We start from the raw sequence: 21,132 nt of genomic DNA on the forward strand, positions 1-21,132 counted from the left end.
AGGTAGCTCCGCACAATGGTTGTTCGTTGAGTGAGAATCTCGTGTGAAGAACAGTGTGAAAAGTGATGCAGAGTGTTAGTATGCTGGCTGCAATGATGAAAACATGAAAACGGAGGTCGTCAGTTGTCGTTCGAAGCTCGCACTAAAGTCTTGGCACTCATGGATGGATGGATGACGTTCAGCCGAGGCACGCGAGCGCGAGCTTCGGCGGCGATCCACCCATACAATAAAGCTACCATCATCAGATCTGCTCTTCCAAGCGCACCCATACCACCAAACACCACCTCCACCACCATAGCACCCGTTATACACCATGCCAGAACCCAAGAAGCCCTCGATACCCTCGTGGCAACTCCTGCACAAGAAAGACTCGCCCTCCTCCCCGGAACCTAGCACCGAAGATCCTACAAGCACAAGCACGACAACCACCGCGATAGATTCGGAGACTGGCGTGGATACTACCTCCTCCTCCTCCTCCGATGCCAATGCAAATGCCGATACTGATACCAGTGCTGATGTCGAGCAAGTCCCATCGCTGGAGGCGGCGGAGAAGCTGCTTCGGGATGAGGGGAGCTTAAGAGATGCGTCTGTGGAGGAGAAGCGCGGGTTTCTGCAATCCAAGGGTGTGAAGAAGGGGGATGTTGCGAGGGTGCTGGGTGGAGAGGATGGAGGAGAGGAGGTGCAGGTGGAGGGGAAGGTTGTGTTGGATACGTCGTTGGAGGTGAGTTTGATGTTCTGAGGGTTGTGCACTCGCTGATGGTAAGATAGGGATCTACGTTGCAGCCTCGCTCACAGTCTGCGACGACGACATCTACATTACAGCCTTCAGTCCCGCAAGCTCCAGTCTCGCAGCCGCAATTGCCAGCCGCCCCTCCAATCGTCACATACCCCGAATTCCTCACCCAACCCACCGACAAAGCCCCCCTCGTCACCGTCTCCCGCCTCGTGAACACCACATATATCGCCGGCGGCATCGCCGCCACCATCTACGGTCTCTCAAAATTCCTCGTCACACCCATGGTCGACAGCCTCACAGTCGCGCGCCACGACTTCGCATCCAACACCCAGACACGCCTCAACGAGCTGAACGAGAAGCTCGCCGGCATGGTCTCTGTCGACCCAGCAAGCAAGAGACCGCGGTCCGTGATATCAGAAGCAACAACACCAGCAACCGACTCCGACGACGCCGAAAGCATAGACTCCGATCCCACGGAGCTCTACCACCGCGACTACGGCACGCAAACAAGCCCACACATCAGCCGCCGACCAAGCACAACCCACGAGGAGGACCACGCGTCCACAGACATCGACACTCCTCCCCCACCAGCATCCGCCGCCGAGAAAGTCCCCACAGGCCACAGCGCCCGCCTAAAGATCATGACCTCACACATGCGCGATCTCCAGACGGCCAGCGAGACAAACGACAGGACGGCAGACAGCCTGAAGAAGGAGCTGCGCGCGCTCGACGACTATCTGACCGCGATGCGCTTTCAGACACCGCGCTCGGCGTACGACTCGGATTTTGCGAATGTGTATCATGCGAGTCGGGGGCTGGGTGTTGGTGGTGGTGGTGGTGCGAGTGAGAGGGACTCGAAGGAGGATGCGGTGGAGGATGTGCGGGCGAGTATTCGGGGTGTTAAGGGGGTGTTGCTGGCGGCGAGGAATTTTCCGGCGGGGTTGCGGAAGTGAATATGACCCCTGCGTTTCACTACTACTCGGCTGGATGTGGGTTTTGTGGTGTGGTGTGGGGCTATCCTCGGTGTATGTGTATGTGTATGTGTATGTGTATGTGTATGGGTATCCAAAGGTATTCGAACATGAAGCGTTTGACCTTCGTATGAGAATGGTCTGAATGGCGGAGCTCGTATGGCCGTTCTTCTTTCGGCTCCATTGGAATATGAATTTAAGGGGCGGGTGGACATGTGCAGTGTGGAAGCACGAGCGATGACAATACTTGGATTTGCACTAAGCTTTCAAATCAGCAATGACATCGACTATGTGTCAGCCAGCCATGGCATATGGTTGGTTATGTGCCAATCTCATGTAGTCAGAGCTCATGTTGTCTCTGAGGCACTTACACAGGGTCGAGTCTGGGCACTGGGAGCAGTACATAAACAATGTCGTCTCCCTATCGTTCAAGTATTATGAGCTTTGTACATGCCACACCGACCCTACGATGATCTGTCGCTCTTCTAAGAAAACACCAGGCCTGGGCCGCGACAGTACTACTGTTGGGCGACCCCGCGGCGAAGAGTCCACTACCGGGGCAAATGAGCGTCCAGGAGACCTGATCGGTACATGGGCAAATGGACTGAAAGTCTCAGGGGGGAGTTCAAGAGGAATGTACTCTTTGTCTGGAGCGCTATGGAAATAATTCGAAGACTTTGCGGACGTATTTCCACTCAGACTGCATGCTGGAGGGAAATCTGCCAAAACTATACAGCTAACAGTACTAGTAAGATGCAGGGGCTTGAACCATATCGAACAATCATCGCGGGCAGAGATCTGTCTACTTCGTAGTGAAAGAATCCGCATTGGGCTACCTGACAAAAATCAGAAACCTCAGCATAGGACGCGATTGGGGATATGAAACCGTATGATCTCAAGGGGTAGTTGCATAGAGGTCGGTGAAAATGAATCTCGACTTTGAAGCTGATCGCCTAGGGTGGGATAGCTCTTGAATTGAAAAAGAATAGAGAGTGGGGAAGGTATGCATGTTGTTCCTCAGCCCAGCATCTATAGACCATCTCGAGAAGTCCCACACCGAATCGCGGTGCTTACGCTCGACATTCACTTGACAAGCCTCCGTGGTTTTGAAAGAGCTAAAGCTCTAGCATCGGAGAGGACCGAACATCGGGCGCCAAGCTTTCCCATCCATGTAACTATGGATAGGCACTACGCGCGACGCTTGGCCGGTCGCGGGTTCATGTCCTTGTATACACTGCGTCGCGGTCGACCTGCTGCCAAACCAACGTTAGGGAGCTTCCTCTGGGGCGACCTCGTCGCTTGGCTGGTGGTTTACTGACGTCAACGTCTTGGTCATCGTTCTGGTCGACTTGCGGCATCTTATCGGCGGCTGGTGCGCTTGTCGGTTCGTGGAAAGCTACGGCGGCCTCCCCTTGTGCGTTATTTGAGTCGTCTTCTGGGAGAACCAGCTTTACGACCTTTTTGCAAGTCTTGCAATACAGAGGTCCATTTGGGAGTAGTTCGGTTAGACAAGGTTCGCACCATTCGTGCCCACAGGTGGCCATAGTAGCGTCCAGAGATGGGCATATACAATCCGAATCTGTGCAATCTCAATCTGGGCCAAAATTTTAATAGAGAATACAAGCTCAATCCACGCCTCAAAATGATTGCCAAGACGGTATAATCTCAATCCGATTGGTTAGATTAATTGTATTAGATTAAATAAAGTAGGATATATACCTATATATAGCCGCGGGCCCTATCTTAGGCCATATTTAGGCATTATTTCTGCCTAAGGCTACTATATTAGAGCCTAAGGCTAAAGTATAGGCCTTAGGCAGAAATAATGCCTAAATATGGCCTAAGATAGGGCCCGCGGCTATACATAGGTATATACCCTACTTTATTTAATCTAATACAATCAATCTCAATCCCTTAGTATAGATTCTAAGCTTAATCCGTACTTTTAGAGTGACTAATCATACAATCCTAATCTAGGACCTTGGATTGTATCCGATTGTATATGCTCACGTCTGGTAGCGTCCTCGAGCCCAAAACCACAATGTCGACAGATGTCTTGGTGGTATTTTACCATCTGTTGTAGTACTGACTCCTTAGCATAGAGCTTGCACTTGGCGTCATGGGTCCGATTCGGGCACTCCCATACAGTGTATTGGTCATAAAGCATGCCATTTTCTATGTACGTGTACGGTCGGTTGTATATATACACCCGACCGGTGCGTAGCTACTGCCTACATTAATTATACATGTTGTTTGCTACTGCCGTAGCCGTAACACCCACCAGCACCAGCATTACCAGCACGAGCACGTGCACGCGTATCATCAGCACGAGTAGGGGTACTATCAAGATATGGGAAGACCGCTGTAGCAGCTTTCCCTAGCTCTCTAGAAGACGAAGCTCACGTAAAGAATATTCTACTCTCGATACAACGAGATCCGAAGAGCTTCTGGGAAAATGTTCTTATTGGAAGTGGGAGGCCGGACAGCAATGACGTACGTCGAGCCGAGATACTAGAGCGGCTGGCCCAAGACGTTCGGAACACGGGCGCACGTCAAGCAGTTACACTCCTGATTCTTGCAACTGATACTAAGCCTGCTACCGGATTTGTTTGAGCTTTTACTGGGAAGTCTGGGCAGTTGAAGCAGGCCGAACGAAAGGTGTTAAGAGCTAAGAATACATGCGAAAAGAAAGCCATGGTCGACGAAAATCTTAAGCGAAAGTGTGGCGATAGATTCGCGAAACTTGGTGTAGCAGGCACGGTGTTTGTTAGTTGTAAATGAGCAGCATCATCCTCATGGGAGCGCCTGACTGACGAAGAATTCACCTCCCTGCGAGTTAAAGTCGAATCGAGATTAGCCCTGCTTGATCTCCCGGAAACTAGAGATTCTCTTGGGCCACTTACCGATGCTTTCTGGGGCGTTCATCAATCTATTGCTGCTGTTCATGGAGAGCTCGGGAATTCTGACCACGCGTCGTCAGCGGATCGATCAATCACTTGCACAACAGAGCCACAAAATCCTCGCCCGGTAGCAGGTACCGGGGTCACCTTTGATTTCAGCCTCACAGCGTCCCCTGGCGTTATGAACAGTTCCGCAAACTTCAGTCGTCCGCCCCTTGATGAATCATGTTCTAGACTTCCAGAGCATTCTAACGACACCGTCAGGCGGGACGTTGCCGTGAGTGATGATATGCCTATTGACGGATACCACAGTGGCAGCAATCTCGATTCCGTCGCACCTAACCTGACAGAAGATGCATTGGACCCCCCTGTTACCAACGTTAATCCTGAGTCTACCTCCCTCGAGAGATTGGGCTCTGGAACCGACGATCACTCGCAATTGAGCGGCAAGAGTTTGCCTACCCCGGGACTCCTTGATATCCGCGCTTCGAAGTCATCCGGGAGTACCTCTTTGTCACTTCAACACACTTATGATTCTTCTGATATAGGGTCGGTACACACATCACCTGACAAGTCACTCTCGAACGAAGCAGAATGTAGCTCCGGAACATCCCAAAAGAATTTTGGCTTGAAAAAGCTCAATAATTCGAAGCTCCATTACATTGGTGCGCAGATTGTTGATCCGCGAATACCAAGCGACACTTTTAGCGGATTAAAACGACTTCGAACGAACGCTAATGGAAGTTCCTTAATATCACCAGAGAGCTTCACGAATAGATGTATGGAATATCCTCAATCGAACTTACCTGACCGAAATGGGATGCAACATACAGGCGGTCTGACCAGACTTAAGTCGTTCGCTCCTAACCCAGACCAGCTTACGTGGTCCACCAACGCTGTTGCAAGTCGAACTCGGTTCGAGGACAATTCTATATCGAACGAAGAATGGATAGAAAGCACCCTTCCACCGTCGACATCGCAACAAGGCCCCTGGGCCTCCTCTTACCCTTTCCTCCAGGCTCCTGTAGTCATGCCATACGAGTCACCAATCTTCATACACGTCCAGGAGGGTAATATCGCGGAATCGATGAAGCTCATCACTTCGGGTCTCGTATCGATTCATTCGGTCGATCCTTATGGACTCGGTCTTCTTTACGTAAGTTAGCGCCACGGTGTAAAGCCTTGTGTGGACGCTAACCTTGATAGTATGCTGCATACTACTGCTTGCATAACTGTGATCTCAGAACATCGCTTCAAATATGTCATAGTCTCCTGAAGGCTGGTGCAGACGCTACTTACCCCGATGATATTGGAAAGTAAGTTAGCTACATGCTATAAATCTTTTTAAGGTAGCTTACGGTCTTAAGTACTCCATTGTACACATCTGTAGATAATGTTCTCGCATTGAGAGCGCAAGCCCTCATAAGTCCAAAAATGGCAAGGAAAAGTATTCAACTGATCGGCAAAATATTCAATACGCCAACTCATGAACTCTGCACGAGCTACCACAGTTCAAGACAGTTTTCCCCTCAGCATAAGGCACTTTTGGCGTTACCATGGGCATCAACTCAAGAATGCAATCTAGAGCGGACGCTTCCTCAAATTCCTCACAACGCAAGAATGGCAGAGATAGATGACACGGATTGCACAGGTAGAAGTGCATTGGCATGGGCAGTCGAATACGGCTGGCCAGAAGCAGTGGAAACTTTATTACGTTTGGGAGCTGATGTACGTCAAACACGGCAGTCTGGAAAGCGCGTTATGCCTCTGTTACATCTTGCGATTGCAGGACCTAGGAAATCAGAAACGAACAGAATTGCCGTCACCCAGATCCTCCTGCAAGGCGGGGCCGACATCAATGCCAGGGATGACGGGCAATGGACCCCACTGCATGTAGCCGCATCTTGGGGCTTGGAAGGGGTAGTCAAAGGACTACTCCAATCTACTCATGGCACTGCAGATGTCGGAGCTCTTGATAGTTACGGTCATACAGCCCGCGATATTGCCTTAGGGGCAGGATTTACTGGTTCTATGTTATGTTTTTAATGCCTGAAGCAGCCGATGCCAGGTATCATATGTAAGATTAGAAGTATCTGATGTAATCAATCCACATGATACTGGGCAACCCCTCTACCCGGCAATTTGTATATACGTCCCATCAGCAGCATCCTCGACGCGGATTCAGAAATGTATGAAAAGCACTTCATTCCTCTAGAGTCTGACCTGCAGGTTTCCAACGAGCTCCTACGGGATTTAGGGGTGCGGACGAGTCTACGGTTTGAAGATGTTATGACTCTAGATAATCCGCTACTACTACCAACCTCAGCCTTGGCGCTAATTTTAATCTTTCCTACATCAGAAACATACGAATGTCGAAAATCCAGGGAGGAAGCATCCTCCAAAGAGGACGATATCTCGGACACTGGCTTGATATGGTTTCGACAAAGCATCAATAACGCTTGTGGTCTCTACGCCATTCTTCACGCAATGTATAATAGCGGAGCGAAGCATCTAATGTGTAAGCTTCTATGATTTCATGTTGATAGGAGCTGACAAGCAGTAGTACCTGAATCATTGTTGGCCAATCTACTAGGTAACCCCTTACAGCTGACCCAACAACAGCGCTGCAAGGCCCTAGAACAGTCTAAGGAGCTTGAAGATGTCTACACTAAGGCAGCTTTACAAGGTTCATCGACACCCCCAATCAATCCTCAAGAAGAGGTCGACTATCACTTCATAACATTCGTCAAGGACTCAGACGGCCATGTATTTGAGCTGGACGGAGATAGGAAATGCCCGTTGAACAAGAATATTGTGACAAGTCCTAACGAGGACATGCTTTCTGAACAAGTCCGTACGATGATTCGAAACTTCATTGATCAAGAAGAGGGCAGGAGTGATGGATTTTCACTCATGGCCCTTGTAGAACAACCTGAAGGAGGTTAGCGACTGGATTACAAACTTTGTGATCGCTGTCTTCATCCTCGCTCTTATCTGTTAAAAGCAGTCGCAACACTAGTACTGCCCCATACCACAGAAATACATCCCTAGCACACCGATGAAATCTCGGTCGTGCTCCGTCTAATGTCAAGACCACACGTACGGTAGCATGATGGGACAAAAATGCTTCTCATGCAACTCTGCACAAATTTTGCTGCGGATACCTGGCCATCAACGCAGCATGTCTACCAACATTCTTTAGACAGCAAAGGTGCGACCCAATTAGCGGACGAATGGAAGCCCTCTATGCATTACTGCACCGTTCCCACCCCGAGACTCTGGTGCAACGTGAGGACTACACCTCCGCGAAGGATCAGCACATTGGCTGGGCTTATGGTGATGCTTCTTTCTTGTCTTCGGCATCTTCGATGGAGAAGAGCGTGCTCGTTTTTTTGCGTCGCCTCGCGTTCAGCAAGATATATCAAGATGCAAGGTGACATTGCGAAGTCTGAAAAGCCGCACAGAATTTGCCTTGCTATGTTGAAAGAGAATGACTATTTGCTGCGGGACCTATAGAACGCCTCTGTCATAGGAAATCTTAAAGAGTGTCAAACACGTCGGTCAGCTATACTTGGGTTGTAGTACTTTTGTGTTCCGTGTCTAGCAAGAAAAGTCTTATTCTTCTTGCCTTCAACTCATGCTAATACTTTGAATATCATTTTGACGCCCTTCGAAATCCTCTAGAATGTGAGCTACTTCTTCGTGGTTGCGTTGTACAGCCCAGAACCGTGCTGTTTTGCCCTTACTATCCAGTTTGAGAGGATCAGCACCTTTCTCCAGCAAAAGCATAACAATCTCCGTCTTCCCAAACTCTGCCGCCCGGTGGAGCGGAGTACCTAGACCAAAAGGGACACGCTCCCGATAGGTTGTCAGATCATCTTCGTATTTGATCTTATTGACAGGTGCACCACAGTCCACAAGTCTGCGCACCAGCTCAAGAGCACCCGGCTTAGCCCTAAGGACAGCGTGGTGGAGAAGCTGACCCTGTCGAACGTCTGCGCCCCGCGAGAACAGGTACTCGATCGTTTCAAGAGAAGCGGTATACATTGCTTGCGATGTCGGGGTCATGTCCCAGGCACAGCGGCGATTGGGATCTGCATGGTGATCAAGAAACCACTCTACCATGTCATGATCGCCGGTACGGAGAGCTATGCTGGTATACCATGAGCAGAACAATTGACTTGGAGTGATTGGGAAGTGTATCCCACGCACCTCAACGCAGGAGGTTCAATCCTATGCATAGGCTGGTTTATGCCCCATCCATACTGAAGAAAGAGCTCCAGTATTTCCTTTGCGTGTTCTCGCACAGCAAGCTCAATAGGAAGCCCTATATGTGCAACATTTTTGTCGAGTAGAAACCGCGCCATCTCGAGATCGTGTTTCTCGACAGCGGCAGCAAGAGAATATGATAACCAGGCTGGGTTTGCATCGGGATGCCGACGGAAGAGTTGTTCGACTTGGTGCCTTACTTCCGTGATATCGCCCTTCAGGGCTGCTTCATAGCATGATTTCACTTCTTGCGGTCTTTTATATAATGGCTGATCAGAGCGCATCGGTGAAGGCGTAAAGGCTAGGACCTCTTCTTGCATGTTGATTGATGAGATGGTGGTGAGCGCGAGAGTGGGATATTATTTCTGGGCAAGTAGGTATTCATCCTATCGTTTCGCTGATTAAGCGCCAGACACGGTGGTGGTGCAAGAAGCGACTGGGATGCAACTTAACGGCGTGTAGGGAGGGTCTACTGTCTGCACAAGTCTCCGATAGATGAGTGGGGGTACTCCGTACCGTGGCTGGCCTGGTGAGGCTGGGACGAAGTAGAGAATGCTGGTATCAGTTATGGAAGAATTTGTTTACAATAGAAGGTAATGCTTGTAGGCTCATTGTCGAGCATGGAATATGTGATTCTCAAGTCTATATCTCCTTGATCTCCGAGCGCATTATAGCTGGTTTTGAGAACGATTTGGAGCTGTTTCAATTAAAATTTTACTTGTCAAACTGAATGTCTTCCCGGAGGCTGCTCCTCGCTCTGTTTGGCCCAGTGATAGTCCAAGTCAAACCATAAATCAGTCGGTAGCAGTCTTGTTCGTCTTACTTTTGCTATCGACTTTGATCACGGCTACCTATCCATCTGAAATGGATCCATCAGAACCCGTATCTGCTGCTGTGACAGAGCTCACATTTGATTCAGTTCCGAGGTCGTATTCTTTGATCACAGTGTCTATCTCCATGTCCGTAAGACTGAAGAACTCTTCTTTTTCGCGTTTTTCATCTCGTCCAGAGTTCGGAGAAATAGGGGACCTAAGAGATCTTCCTGTAAGAGACAGAGTCCCCGTCTTACTTGATGACCACAGACGGAAAATAAGCAACGCAATCATGGACGAAAGGTTATGTTAGGGTTGCGCTAGTTATGAGGTATAGTAATGTGTTGGTATCATCAATGAGTTTCTGAAGCCTGATCCATCGTTATGCCATACACCTTTTTCGTTGGTTTCTCTAGTGGCATTTCTAAGTCCTCTCTGAGAGCAATGACATAGTCGTCGCTGTTTTCGACATCGTCGTCTTCGCCATCGTCCACCCCTTCCATGTCCTCATCGTCGTCGACCCTATCGGCAGCCTCGGGCACCGTAAAGTGCTTGTCTACCTGGTCGTAACAGAACTCGTGCGGGCCCTCGCACGGGATGTTGAACTTTTCAGCAATACAAGGAACTAGCTCCACGTATACGGCTGCACCCCTGGCTTTGAGTATGTTTTATTCTTTAATGCCAATGTCATCCACGCTGTATCCCTCAGGCAAGACATATGGAGGAGGTTTCACGACCAAGGAAGTGCTACTCTGACTGCTGTGGTCCTGAAATTGCCATAGGACAGGGAATCGATATGGCTTCTGTGCGCGAGTTTCTTCCAAAACGCGCCCAGTTCGAAGCGGACTATTTATGCTTATTGGCGGCTCAAGGGACCCACGGCCAGGGACGTGTATAGGAGCATGTGTACACTCTGTTTCAGTATCAATAAGTTGAGCTGGGGGTAGGTTTTCGAGAAGTGTATATGCCGAGGGCGAGTACTTAGTACAACATGACTCTGCCTGTTGATTAAGAATAATCTAGCTGTCTAATGTTCAACGAAGTAAGTTAGGGACTACCTTTATTGCCAACCCCCTCGCCCCTTTCATGTTATGTATTGTGAGGGGGATGGGAACTGACGCGGACAAGCGAAGAAGGCGCCCGCTTCTCTATTAGCAAAGTCTTTTCCGGCGTATGGTCCGGTGAAATCCCCCTCGAGACAGTGTACACAACCTTCAAGAAATCGGCACCGGCACCGGCACCGGTACCACCGGCAAAGCAACCAGCCGCACACCCGCGCACCACACCGCCAACACTCTCGCCGCCCACTTCGAGCTGCACATCGAACATGGCGCCATCTTCGAGACCGAGCGGCGCCGCAAAGCTGATTCCGCAGAACCACAAGGTCGCCGGCCAGCACAGTGCGCTCGCATCGCCGGGATCCTGAATCTCGCGCCTGGGTCGACATACACAGTGCCGGGGCATGTGCTGTTTAGCCTTGATATCCGCGCGGCGAGGGACGGGGTTGTTGATGAGGCGGTGCGCAATCTGCGGGCTGACTTTGAGGCTATTAACCACGGCGAGGACCGCGCGTGCGAAGCCGTGTGAGATTGAGCGGAGAGCGGATAGTGTGAGTGTGGGTACTAGCTTCCATGAGGACTGTATCGCGTATGTGCGGCAGAGCGTGGAGAGCGACTTTGGCAGTGGGGAGGTGGATGGGTTGGTGAGGCAGATGGTGTCGGGGGCCGGGCATGATTCTGTATATGCGAGTAGACGCGCGCCGACCGGGATGGTTTTTGTCCCGTGTCAGGCAGGCGTGAGCCATAATCCGAGGGAGTTTTGTAAGCCGGAGTATTGTACGCTTGGGGCGCAGGTGTTGATGCACAGTGTGCTGAGGTATGATCGGTTGACGGCCATGAGTGACGTAACTCGGGGGTCTCCAGGGGTCGGCGGAGCTACCTAAGTCTGTATGAAGTCCTTGCAAGGCTTTGTTAGTCTCTCTTCCAGATGTCACGTTGTTAATGTTGATGAATGGAAACTCTTTCGACAAGTGGAATCAGAAGGACATCTGTTTGCTATTCTACAGATGTGCAGATAGGTGTTGCAGTGTCAACTGCCTACTCGACCGTTTCGACCCCCGGCAATTTCTGTCACTCGATCGTACACGCTACCGTCCGACCCAACTCGTTCACAGTAAAGGGAAAAGAGGAATTTCTGCTTTTCAATTAAGACATGTGTCTATGACGCTGGGGGAGCACCACGGCCACGGCCTGGATATAATGTCAGCTTAATAGTTCAGTAGCCTGCAGCTAGAATGCCACATACCGAATCCACCACGGAAGCCAGGGTTGAAGTCACCCGGAGCACCACCCTCCTTGCCCTCACCAGCATCACGGCGTCTGTAGTCACCACGCTCTCTGTCACCACGCGGGCCACCACGGCCACCCGGACGAGGACGGTCGTCACCAGACATCATGCCACGAGGAGGAGCACCGGATCGCTGTTGCTTGATGTGCGTCTGAGGAACGATTTCGGCGGGGAGGTGGAGCCATTCACGGAGATAGTCGAGACCCTCGGGGGTGAGGGTGTAGTAGTACCATTGCCAGGAGAATTGAGTCTTGAGGTAGCCGCGCGAGGTGAGTGATTGGCAGGCCTTGATCACGTATAGGTTCTTGGTGTCGATTTCGCCGTGCTTGGGCTGGTTGAAGTCCTTCTTCGCGACGAGGACGCCCTCGCGGAAGAGGTATTCGTGGATCTTCTTGCGGTCGGCCTTTGGGATGAGCCTATGTACGTCAGTATGCGCACAAACGTGCACTTGGACATCGGGCTCACATTTTGGCGGTGTTGGGTGGATTGGAGTTGGGAGGTTGTCGTTGCTGGGCGTCGAAGTTCAAAGTTCGTGCATCTGGTGGATTTGTGCTAAGGAAATCTTGCGTGTGAGCTCGGACCACGCTAGTAAGCGAACGACTACAGCCTTGTCAGTAAGGCAAGAACACTTCTTGGCATTTGCTTCTCCAACTTCACAGCCACGCTACCAGTACTTTCATCATATTGCTGAACTACATCAGCGACACGGCTTACGCAGCTGGGTTTCACAAAATACACAATCGCTTGGACGACTTTGACTGTATACCTGATTCATACTTCGCAACACCACTCGCTGTCGCTGCTATGGCCCAACAAATAAACATCCTCCTCACCACCTTCACTGGTTTGGGCCTCCCTCCCACTCTATCTTTCGCAGTATCATCCTCCACTTCCGTTGCAAAACTAGGAGAAGCTATTGCAGAGCATCTACCAGCGATCCCCTCCAGACTCATTGTTACTACCAACCGAAATAGACAACTCGAATTCTGGTCCAGGGAAGAACCAATCACTACCCTTCTCTCATCACCAAACGATACCTTCTTACCTCTGAGACTCTCTGTACCACTATGTGGTGGCAAGGGCGGCTTTGGGTCACAGCTTCGCGCTGCTGGTGGCCGTATGTCGTCCCGCAAGAAGAGAAAGCAGGGGGATGAACATGCTTCGAGCCGCAACCTCGATGGTCGCAGACTACGCACTGTCGCTGAAGCCAAGGCTCTCGCAGAATACCTTGCGATCAAGCCCGATATGGAGAAGAAGGAGAAGGAAGAGCGTAAAAAGCGTTGGGAGAGCATCGTGGAGATGGCCGATAAGCGCGAAGAGGAGATTAGGAACGGCAGGGGAAGGCTGGATGGCAAATGGGTCGAGTCGAAAGAAGAGGCATCAGAACGGACCAGAGAAGCAGTCCTAGCTGCTATGAAAGCTGGGGATATTCAGGATGCCTTGGGCGCCAAGGAGAGTGATAGCTCTGGGGAAGCGTCTGGAACAAGTGATGGCAGCGATAGCGAAATGGAAGTGGAGGAGTCGGGTGCGTCGAGCTCTAAGCCAGTGAAATCTCAGACCGCCGCTAAGACTTTCTTTGGCTGGGATGATGAGGATGAAGATATGAGCGATGAAGACGAGGAGGCTGATGTAGAGGAATCAGGGCTGGCAGAAGCTGCAACGTCGGATAAGGGAAAGGGAAAAGCGACTGAGTGATGCTGGGGATACATGTCTCGACTTCTACATTTATGCATAGCACGGGCGTTTGGATCTGGTACCTAGATACCCTAATGATTAAGATATTCAGTCTAATCAAACAGTATCACAACAGTGACTCGACCGAAATATTATCTGGCGGTGTGAGCAGTCCGTGAACCCAATCTTCCAGCGAGGAATAATGAGTAAATCAATCACAATGGTTGTAATCTAACTACAAGTCGTGCATCGTATATTGTGAGCTTGTGACGTCTTGGTGGTCAAAGCTCCTTCCTGCCAGGCACCCTTGACGGGCAGTCTTCAACTCTGGGGTATGAAACACGCTGCCCAGTCTCCAACTCTACCCGGCGCAAAGAAACATGTACACTGCAATGAGCTGAAGGAATCTTGACCTGCCATACAGTTCCGCAAACCGGGCATATCTTCTCAAATGCACCTCCACCATGCTCTCGGCCTTCACAGCTCGACCCATTGTTGAGTTCAAGCAACGCGACAAGTCCAAAATCGAGTCGATTCTAGCATTCGGTGCGTCGGATTGTTGTGCGCATCTACTAGACTACTAACACATGACTAGGCGACCGCGTGTTAGTTGGCCTTCAGAGCGGTGCCTTGCGTATATACCGTGTCAATGAGCTACATGACCAGGACGTCCCAGAAGTTCAAGATGTAGATGGAGTAGAGGGTGAGGAAGTACATGAAGAGAAGATCAAACTTGCAGATCTCCTGCGAGAAGAAGAGAAGTTTTCGCGGAGACCAGTCCAGCAACTCGCCATCATCAAGGAAGCCAGCATCCTACTCTCGCTCTCTGACAGTTATGTGTCTATCCATGACCTGAATAGCTATGCGCTTCAGGAGCGTCTCGAACGCACGAAAGGTGCGACCACATTCGCAGTAACATCTGACATCGTCATCAAGGATGAGATACCTTCGATCGTCACAAAGCTCGCGGTTGCGGTGAAGAGGAAGATACTCATATGGTCGTGGCAAGACATGGAGGTGGACGAGGAGGTCACAGAGATGACACTGATTGCAGCTGTCAAATCGTTGACTTGGTCAACGAGGACGAAACTCGTCGCAGGCATGGATCCCGGCTTCGTTATGGTGGATGTGGATAGCCAGGAGATTACGGACATCAACAAGCCAAGTGCGCTTGGAGAGGCAGGCCCACCTGGCTCTGCGCGCTTCGGATCTGTAAACTCATCTGGAATGGGCTATATGGGTATGGGAAGCTGGATACCGAAACCTCTCGCTACGAGGCTGAAAGAAGGGCAAATGCTTCTCGCGAAGGATGTCAATACACTTTTCATCGACGAGGACGGCAATGCTCTCGACAAGCGACAGATACCTTGGCCTTCCGCCCCGGAGTCACTCGGATACTCTTATCCATATATGCTGGCTCTTTCTGCGCCAGCTAAAGGCGCCCTCGAAGTACGAAATCCCGACACCTTATCCTTGCTGCAATCAATCGCTCTACCTAATGCAAGCTTCATACATGTTCCGCAGCCATACATAAGCTTGGCTCATGCTGGCAAAGGCTTTCTCGTTGCCAGCGATCGCTGTATCTGGCGAATGGGTGCTCTTGACTACGATACCCAGATCGAGGACCTCATACACAGTGGACGGTACGATGAAGCCATTAGTCTGCTCAACATGCTGGAGGATACCCTCCTAAAGGACAAGGAAGGCCAATTACGACGAGTGAAAATTCTCAAGGCACAAGGCTTCTTCCATCAGAAGAGATATCAGGATGCGATGGATCTCTTCGGAGAGGCGCATGCGCCCCCTGAGCTCGTCGTTGCTCTGTATCCAAAATCGATAGCTGGTGAACTGTCGTCCTTTGAAGCCGAGCAGGAGCCTGAAAATGAAGCGGCCGCCGAGCCGCCCACTGAAGGCTCAAGCAGCGTGCCAGCTTCGCCAAATAAGAGCACTCTTGGGACAGCATCAACTCTAGGACGTGCTATGTTTGGAAAGTGGAAAGCGGAACACAAGGTACCCGACTCTGATGCCGCTTCGATACGATCAGAGAAGCCGAGTATGGACGATTCGGCTAGCGTTCGAGGAAAGCCTGCAGTAGACAAGCCCCTTGAAGGAAAGGACTTCCTAAAAGCAGTGCACGCATTACAAGGCTTTCTTGCGGAGTCTAGAAAACAGATACAGAAATTTATTAACTTCGACGGCACCCTAAAGCAGCCCCTCCCTACTTCCTCCGACTCTCAGGTAGAGCCAGAGAAGCCTGCTTTTCAGAAGTTTATCCTGGAACCTGAAGAAGGGGACATCGACTGGACTCAAAAGCTGCTCGAAGTGGCAATTACAGTAGATACAGTACTATTCCGAGCATACATGATCAGGAGTCCAACAATGGCCGGCTCGCTGTTTCGCATCGAGAATTTCTGCGACCCTGAAGTTGTCAAGGAGAAGCTGTACGACAATGGCAGATATCTGGATCTGATCGACTTCCTTCATGGCAAGAAGCTCCATCGTGAAGCACTGGAGCTCTTGGAGAAGTTTGGTAAAGACGCGGCCGAGCAGAGCGGCAACCCGGCCTTGAAGGGACCTCAACGAATGGTCGGGTATCTCCAACAGCTCCCGCCAGATCTTGTCGAGCTCATATTCGAATTTGTGAAGTGGCCGCTCGAGGCTGACCCGAAGCTGGGCATGGAAGTGTTTGTGGCGGATACGAAGAATGCGGATGATCTGCCCCGACACCGTGTGGCAGAGTATCTTGAGAACTTTGATTACAAGCTTGCAGTGGCTTATCTGGAGCATATCATATACGAGCCTCACATTAACGAAGGAGAGCCACACTTCCACCAGAAGTTGATCGATCTATATCTGAGGCGACTAAAGTCCAGCGAAGGGGGAGAGTTTGGCGACTTTAGCTCTGAAGAAGAGCGCACGCAATGGAAGGAGAGCCTGGAGAAGATCCTGAAGACGAGTACTCACTACCACAGAGCCAAGGCATTCAGCCAACTCCCATCAGAAGGTCCGTTTTTCCCAGTACCAGACCTAACACCATCAAACTAACAGCCCTCTACAGACCCCATGTACTACGAGTCCCGCGCCATCGTCCTCAGCTCCATGGGCCAACACAAACAAGCCCTACAGATCTACGTCTTCAACATCCAATCCCCGCAAAAGGCCGAAGAATACGCAAACGAAATCTACCGCTCCACCCACCCGGCCCTCGACAGCACCTCCCATCCCCTCCACGCCACCCCAGATACCTCCCCCGACGACGACGCCGACCCAGGCATCTACCTCACCCTCCTCGCCCTCTACCTCGCCCCGCCACACCCGCATAAGCCGCAGTGGGAGCCCGCCCTCACCCTCCTCAGCAAACACGGCGCCCGCCTCCCCGCTGGCTCCACCCTCGCTCTTATCCCCCCTTCGCTCCCCGTCGCTGACCTGGAAAGCTACTTCCGCGGCCGCGTGCGCACGGCGAATAGCGTGCTGCGGCAAGAACGCATGCTGGCGTCGCTGCGCAGCGTCGTGAAGCTGGACGTCGACGCGGCGCTCTTGCTCGGCGAGGCGAGAGCCGGTGGTGGTCTTGCTGCTGTGGACGACGAGAAGAGGGCGATGACCAAGGGGATGATGGGTGGCGGGGGCAGGAATCGCCGTGTGTTGATTACGGAGGATCGGCATTGTAAGGTTTGTGGGAAGAGGTTTGGGGGTAGTGCGATTAGGGTGTTTCCGGATAATAGCGTTGTGCATTATGGGTGTGTGGATCGGAGTGTGGGGAGGAAGGGGGCGGCGCGGGCGTGGTGAGTGAGGCCCGGCGGGACGGTGGAGAATTTGGGGGGGGGATATATGATATGATGTGTATATATGCTGCGATTGCTATTCAACTCGCTTTCTGCCTGTGTCTTTCTGTTTGCCTGCCTGCCTGCCTGCCTGCCTGCCTGCCTGTATATACATACGTAGAGCCCCGTAACGCCTTGCCAAATGCACAATGCACAATATCCTAGGTTTAAACTCCATACAATTCGTCCATTCCATCCACCCATCCATCAACCCCAACCCCTAAACCCCCCTCTGGCAAAAAGCACACGTGTGTGCAAGTCATGGCTAAAAGTCCAAGTCCATGCCCATGAGATAGCTGTACATACACACATGATTAGTGACTCTCTCGATACGGGTGGGGCAGGAAGGTCCGTATCTTGGAGGAATAAAAAAAACATACCTCTCCTGAATACGCATAAACTTGGCGACAAAGGCTTCGAGGTGGAAGATGTGTTTCTGAAGCACGCGTTATCGTTAGCTAGCATCTCTCATACTAAGAAAAAGCCAGAAAGGAGTGCAAGAAGGAAAAGGTTTTTTTTTTTAAAAAAAAAAAAAAAAAAAAAAAGGCACTCACACTCCCCAACCGAATCCGATGCTCATAAAACGCACTCCACCGCACCACCTCGCCCTTGACCCCATCATCGCCCCCCTCCTCCAAAAGCCCCACAAGCGCCCAAGTAAGCGTCTTCAGCACGACCGTCGGCGGAATACAATGCACGAGCAAATCATACAACTTCGCGCGCACCCTCAGAATACACGCCGCGCTCCGCTCCGCCACAATCTCCCTCGCCACAACCCCGACCAGCGCCTCCCAGTCCGGCGGCGCGATAGGCGTGTCCGCAGTCACAACCTCGTGCTGCGCGCGCACAGCCTCGTACATGAGCAGTGCACGCCGCAGGTTGCGCCCGCTGTCGACGGCGATGCGGGCATGCAGGGCTGGAATCGGAGTCCAGGACTCGCGGGCGCAGATGGATGTTAGGACTTGTGCTATTTCTTCGACGGAGGGGGCGGGCACGCGGATGAGGAGGGTGCGCGAGCGGATGGGGGCGATGATGTTGCTTGTTGTGTTGGCAAGGAGGATCAAGCGGAGGTTAGGACTGTATTTCTCCATTGTGCGGCGCAGGGCAGCCTGGGCGTCGCGCGAGAGATGGTCTGCTTCGTTGACTACCACGACCTTGAAGCGGTGGCGCGCGAGGGCGTCGAGCTGTTGCGTCTGGGCGATTTCCTTGAGGAGGTGCTGGATGACGACGCGGTCGTGGGTGTGGCCGACGTCGGACGGGGTGATTTCGAGGTGGTAGACTGAGGCGACGATTGTGAAGTCGAGTTTGCGGTTCGAGGTTGTTTGGAAGGTGCGGGCGTCGATTTTGATCTTTTCGACGCCGGGCCCGTAGAGTTCTTTGAGGAGGGCGGTTGTGCGGGTTTTTTTGCCGGCGCCGGAGGGGCCGTAGATGAGGAGGTGGGGGAAGTCGCTGCTTTGGGCCTGGGGGTTTTGGGTTAGGTATTTGGGTATTTGGGAGGGGAGGGGGGGACTTACGAGGGCGCGGAGGCGTGCGGAGAGGGCGGGATGGTAGCTGAGGGTGTCGAGGGAGCGTGGGCGGTGTTTGTCGACGAGGAGGGCCATGGTGTGCGGTGTGGTGTGTTGTGGTGTGGATGTGGTGGTTGAGGTGGTTGAGGTGAGAGGATTTGGTGATGGTGTTTTGCGAGGTGAGACGCGTCGACGCGTAGAGTGGTTTTCGCGGTCACGTGTGCGTTCCATATATCGAAATGTCCGAACATGGCACTAGAGACAAACAATTTCTCGAGACTCGCTCGTATAAAGGTGATTCGTTTCTAACTTATACCATCGCAGTACCCACGCGAAATCTAGTAATCTCTGCATGGTGCACCTGCAAATCACCCTTATTTCCTAGGATACTACTAATCCCCAGACGATTGTAGCTCGTCCGTTCGTTCGTTTCGTTTTCAAAAGAGTGACTCGAGTTTGACGCTGCCCCTGTATACATACATAGCAGACTTCTCCAAACGTGGTGACGTGGTGACAAGACAAATTATCCAGCGAGCCCCTTATTACCACATTCCACATTCCACACCCATCCATCCATCCATCCATCCGTCCACCATAAGATCTATCTTGACTGCTCGACCAGCCCTCAGTCCAACAGGACGAGGACTCCTTGCATCAACAATACACAGCGCCTCCGACTCAAACAAATTTCCGTCAATCCTACTAAGAGAAGGACAGACCTAAAAACATGAAAAACGCTCGTTACCAGTCAGCAGCACTCGATGCTCCATCCTCCCCACAACCCCCCCTCCCCCTCCCAAAAGTAGGGAAGAGAAGGAGCAAGAAGGGGAGGGAAGCAAGCAAGAGCGCGAATGAGCGATTCTACCCAGTATGTCCGGCTCGTTCCATGCGCGACTTCCAATAGCTGTCGTGCGTTGCATCCTCGACTACAAGCTACACCATCATATCCTCCCAGCGGGCAAGCCACAGCCAGGAGGGAGTAGTAGAGGCAGAGTAGGAGGGAAAATAAACAGCCTGTGGTGGCACAGGAGAGAGAGCGGGGGGGCGGAAGGGGTGCGGGGGGGTGACGTCTGAAATAGAGGATTCTTTTTGCTCGACGTTGAGAAAAAAACAGAGTGTTTAGTCTTCAAAATCTCGCAGATGAATAAAGCTCTAACATAGAGTAACCCCCCATTCCTTCCTGAAAGGGCTGCGGGGAAAGTAAACCAAAAGGATGATTCCTTCGTAATTCGAAAACCATTCGCGACTTGAATATCACATGTTCAACTTCCCCGTTCTTGACAACAAGAAAGAGAAAGAGAGAGAGAGAGAGAGAGTATGAGAGTGACAATGGACGGAGAGAAAATAAACGGGAAATAGATTTAGTTCTGTACATTGTTGTGATGAGACATCTGAGTCGCTAAATGGGTATATCATCCTAACGCCGGTTCAAAATGCAGTTGCACACGACACAAGGAAAATCCGTTTGTTCATCAGGCAGCTCGCTCTCAAAGCGGTGCCGTATATCATTACCACTGGAGAACGTGGGCTCGTCGACAGTGTGCGCGCGTAAGGAGCAATGCATCACTCACACGCGTACCCTAGACCAAGGTACGTAACTTGAAAGAAGGAGATCGAGGAGACAGTGCCAGGGACCGCGGCGACGCAAACCTCACGGGGTGGGAGAGAAGGTCATCGGGGACTGGCAAGGTCTCGTTGAGAGTGGGGTTGACGAGGATCAACGCTGGGACCTGTATTGATTCGAGCTGTAGGCTTGATAGGGTGTCGAATCTCGTGCTTGCTGAGGGTACGGCCGAATATCGTCGTCTGCGTCATAGATGCCGCGCTTCTCGTTGTAGTTGTCGAGCTGTCCATGCGAGCTTGCGCGGTAGTCTTGCTGGGTATGCGCAGGCTGGAGATTGTTCACTGCTCCTTCTGCCTTGACTTGGTATTGGTCGTGGAAGGGATCGTGGTCGGAGTCGTGGCTTGACTCTTTACTCTCATCCATGTCGTACTGGGGTGGAGGGTTTGCGAATGTCGATGGCAATTCGTCCACAGCCACCATTCTAGGCGCGTCCAGACGCTCCTGATTGTAAGCGTCGCAGAAGACAGGGATGCC

At 51.6% G+C, this 21,132-nt stretch overlaps 9 protein-coding genes across 9 annotated transcripts; 5 read left to right on the forward strand and 4 right to left on the reverse strand.

The window, feature by feature from the left end:
* Positions 1-218: 218 nt before the first annotated feature.
* EJ05DRAFT_509012 (uncharacterized protein) lies at positions 219-2,096 on the forward strand. Its single transcript, XM_033748062.1, has 2 exons — positions 219-721; positions 769-2,096. Exons 1-2 carry the CDS (start codon positions 314-316, stop codon positions 1,687-1,689), a joined length of 1,329 nt encoding a protein of 442 aa, XP_033602933.1. The 5' UTR covers positions 219-313; the 3' UTR covers positions 1,690-2,096.
* Positions 2,097-2,924: 828 nt separating this feature from the next.
* EJ05DRAFT_484208 (uncharacterized protein) lies at positions 2,925-3,251 on the reverse strand (the record flags this gene model as incomplete). Its single annotated transcript, XM_033745318.1, has 1 exon — positions 2,925-3,251. One exon carries the CDS (start codon positions 3,249-3,251, stop codon positions 2,925-2,927), a length of 327 nt encoding a protein of 108 aa, XP_033602934.1.
* An 885-nt stretch (positions 3,252-4,136) lies between these two features.
* On the forward strand, positions 4,137-6,653 carry EJ05DRAFT_509014 (ankyrin; the record flags this gene model as incomplete). The annotated part of the gene is made up of 4 exons (XM_033748063.1): positions 4,137-4,480; positions 4,550-5,763; positions 5,814-5,923; positions 5,975-6,653. Exons 1-4 carry the CDS (start codon positions 4,402-4,404, stop codon positions 6,651-6,653), a joined length of 2,082 nt encoding a protein of 693 aa, XP_033602935.1. The 5' UTR covers positions 4,137-4,401.
* Positions 6,654-6,794: 141 nt separating this feature from the next.
* Positions 6,795-7,553, forward strand: EJ05DRAFT_498447 (ubiquitin carboxyl-terminal hydrolase, family 1; the record flags this gene model as incomplete). The annotated part of the gene is made up of 2 exons (XM_033746683.1): positions 6,795-7,125; positions 7,171-7,553. The coding sequence occupies 2 exons, from the start codon at positions 6,795-6,797 to the stop codon at positions 7,551-7,553; spliced, it is 714 nt and encodes a 237-aa protein (XP_033602936.1).
* A 517-nt stretch (positions 7,554-8,070) lies between these two features.
* EJ05DRAFT_474362 (ankyrin) lies at positions 8,071-9,219 on the reverse strand (the record flags this gene model as incomplete). The annotated part of the gene is made up of 2 exons (XM_033743593.1): positions 8,820-9,219; positions 8,071-8,760 (listed from the first exon to the last, which is right to left on the reverse strand). Coding segments are annotated over exons 1-2 (895 nt in total), but the record flags the coding sequence as incomplete, so codon positions are not given.
* Positions 9,220-11,767: 2,548 nt separating this feature from the next.
* EJ05DRAFT_286324 (uncharacterized protein) lies at positions 11,768-12,604 on the reverse strand. The gene is made up of 3 exons (XM_033740485.1): positions 12,500-12,604; positions 11,993-12,450; positions 11,768-11,937 (listed from the first exon to the last, which is right to left on the reverse strand). Coding segments are annotated over exons 1-3 (492 nt in total). The 5' UTR covers positions 12,502-12,604; the 3' UTR covers positions 11,768-11,905.
* Positions 12,605-12,684: 80 nt separating this feature from the next.
* EJ05DRAFT_536588 (uncharacterized protein) lies at positions 12,685-13,842 on the forward strand. The gene has a single exon (XM_033749322.1). The coding sequence runs from the start codon at positions 12,839-12,841 to the stop codon at positions 13,727-13,729; it is 891 nt and encodes a 296-aa protein (XP_033602939.1). The 5' UTR covers positions 12,685-12,838; the 3' UTR covers positions 13,730-13,842.
* A 215-nt stretch (positions 13,843-14,057) lies between these two features.
* Positions 14,058-17,518, forward strand: EJ05DRAFT_531035 (uncharacterized protein). Its single transcript, XM_033748998.1, has 3 exons — positions 14,058-14,254; positions 14,304-16,712; positions 16,767-17,518. Exons 1-3 carry the CDS (start codon positions 14,173-14,175, stop codon positions 17,492-17,494), a joined length of 3,219 nt encoding a protein of 1,072 aa, XP_033602940.1. The 5' UTR covers positions 14,058-14,172; the 3' UTR covers positions 17,495-17,518.
* A 9-nt stretch (positions 17,519-17,527) lies between these two features.
* On the reverse strand, positions 17,528-19,192 carry EJ05DRAFT_474365 (DNA replication factor c subunit). The gene is made up of 4 exons (XM_033743594.1): positions 19,044-19,192; positions 18,084-18,989; positions 17,910-17,965; positions 17,528-17,825 (listed from the first exon to the last, which is right to left on the reverse strand). The coding sequence occupies exons 1-4, from the start codon at positions 19,128-19,130 to the stop codon at positions 17,795-17,797; spliced, it is 1,080 nt and encodes a 359-aa protein (XP_033602941.1). The 5' UTR covers positions 19,131-19,192; the 3' UTR covers positions 17,528-17,794.
* Positions 19,193-21,132: the final 1,940 nt, after the last annotated feature.

This window comes from Pseudovirgaria hyperparasitica, assembly GCF_010093815.1.
Source record: "Pseudovirgaria hyperparasitica strain CBS 121739 unplaced genomic scaffold EJ05scaffold_4, whole genome shotgun sequence".
NCBI classification, from domain to species: domain Eukaryota; kingdom Fungi; phylum Ascomycota; class Dothideomycetes; order Acrospermales; family Acrospermaceae; genus Pseudovirgaria; species Pseudovirgaria hyperparasitica.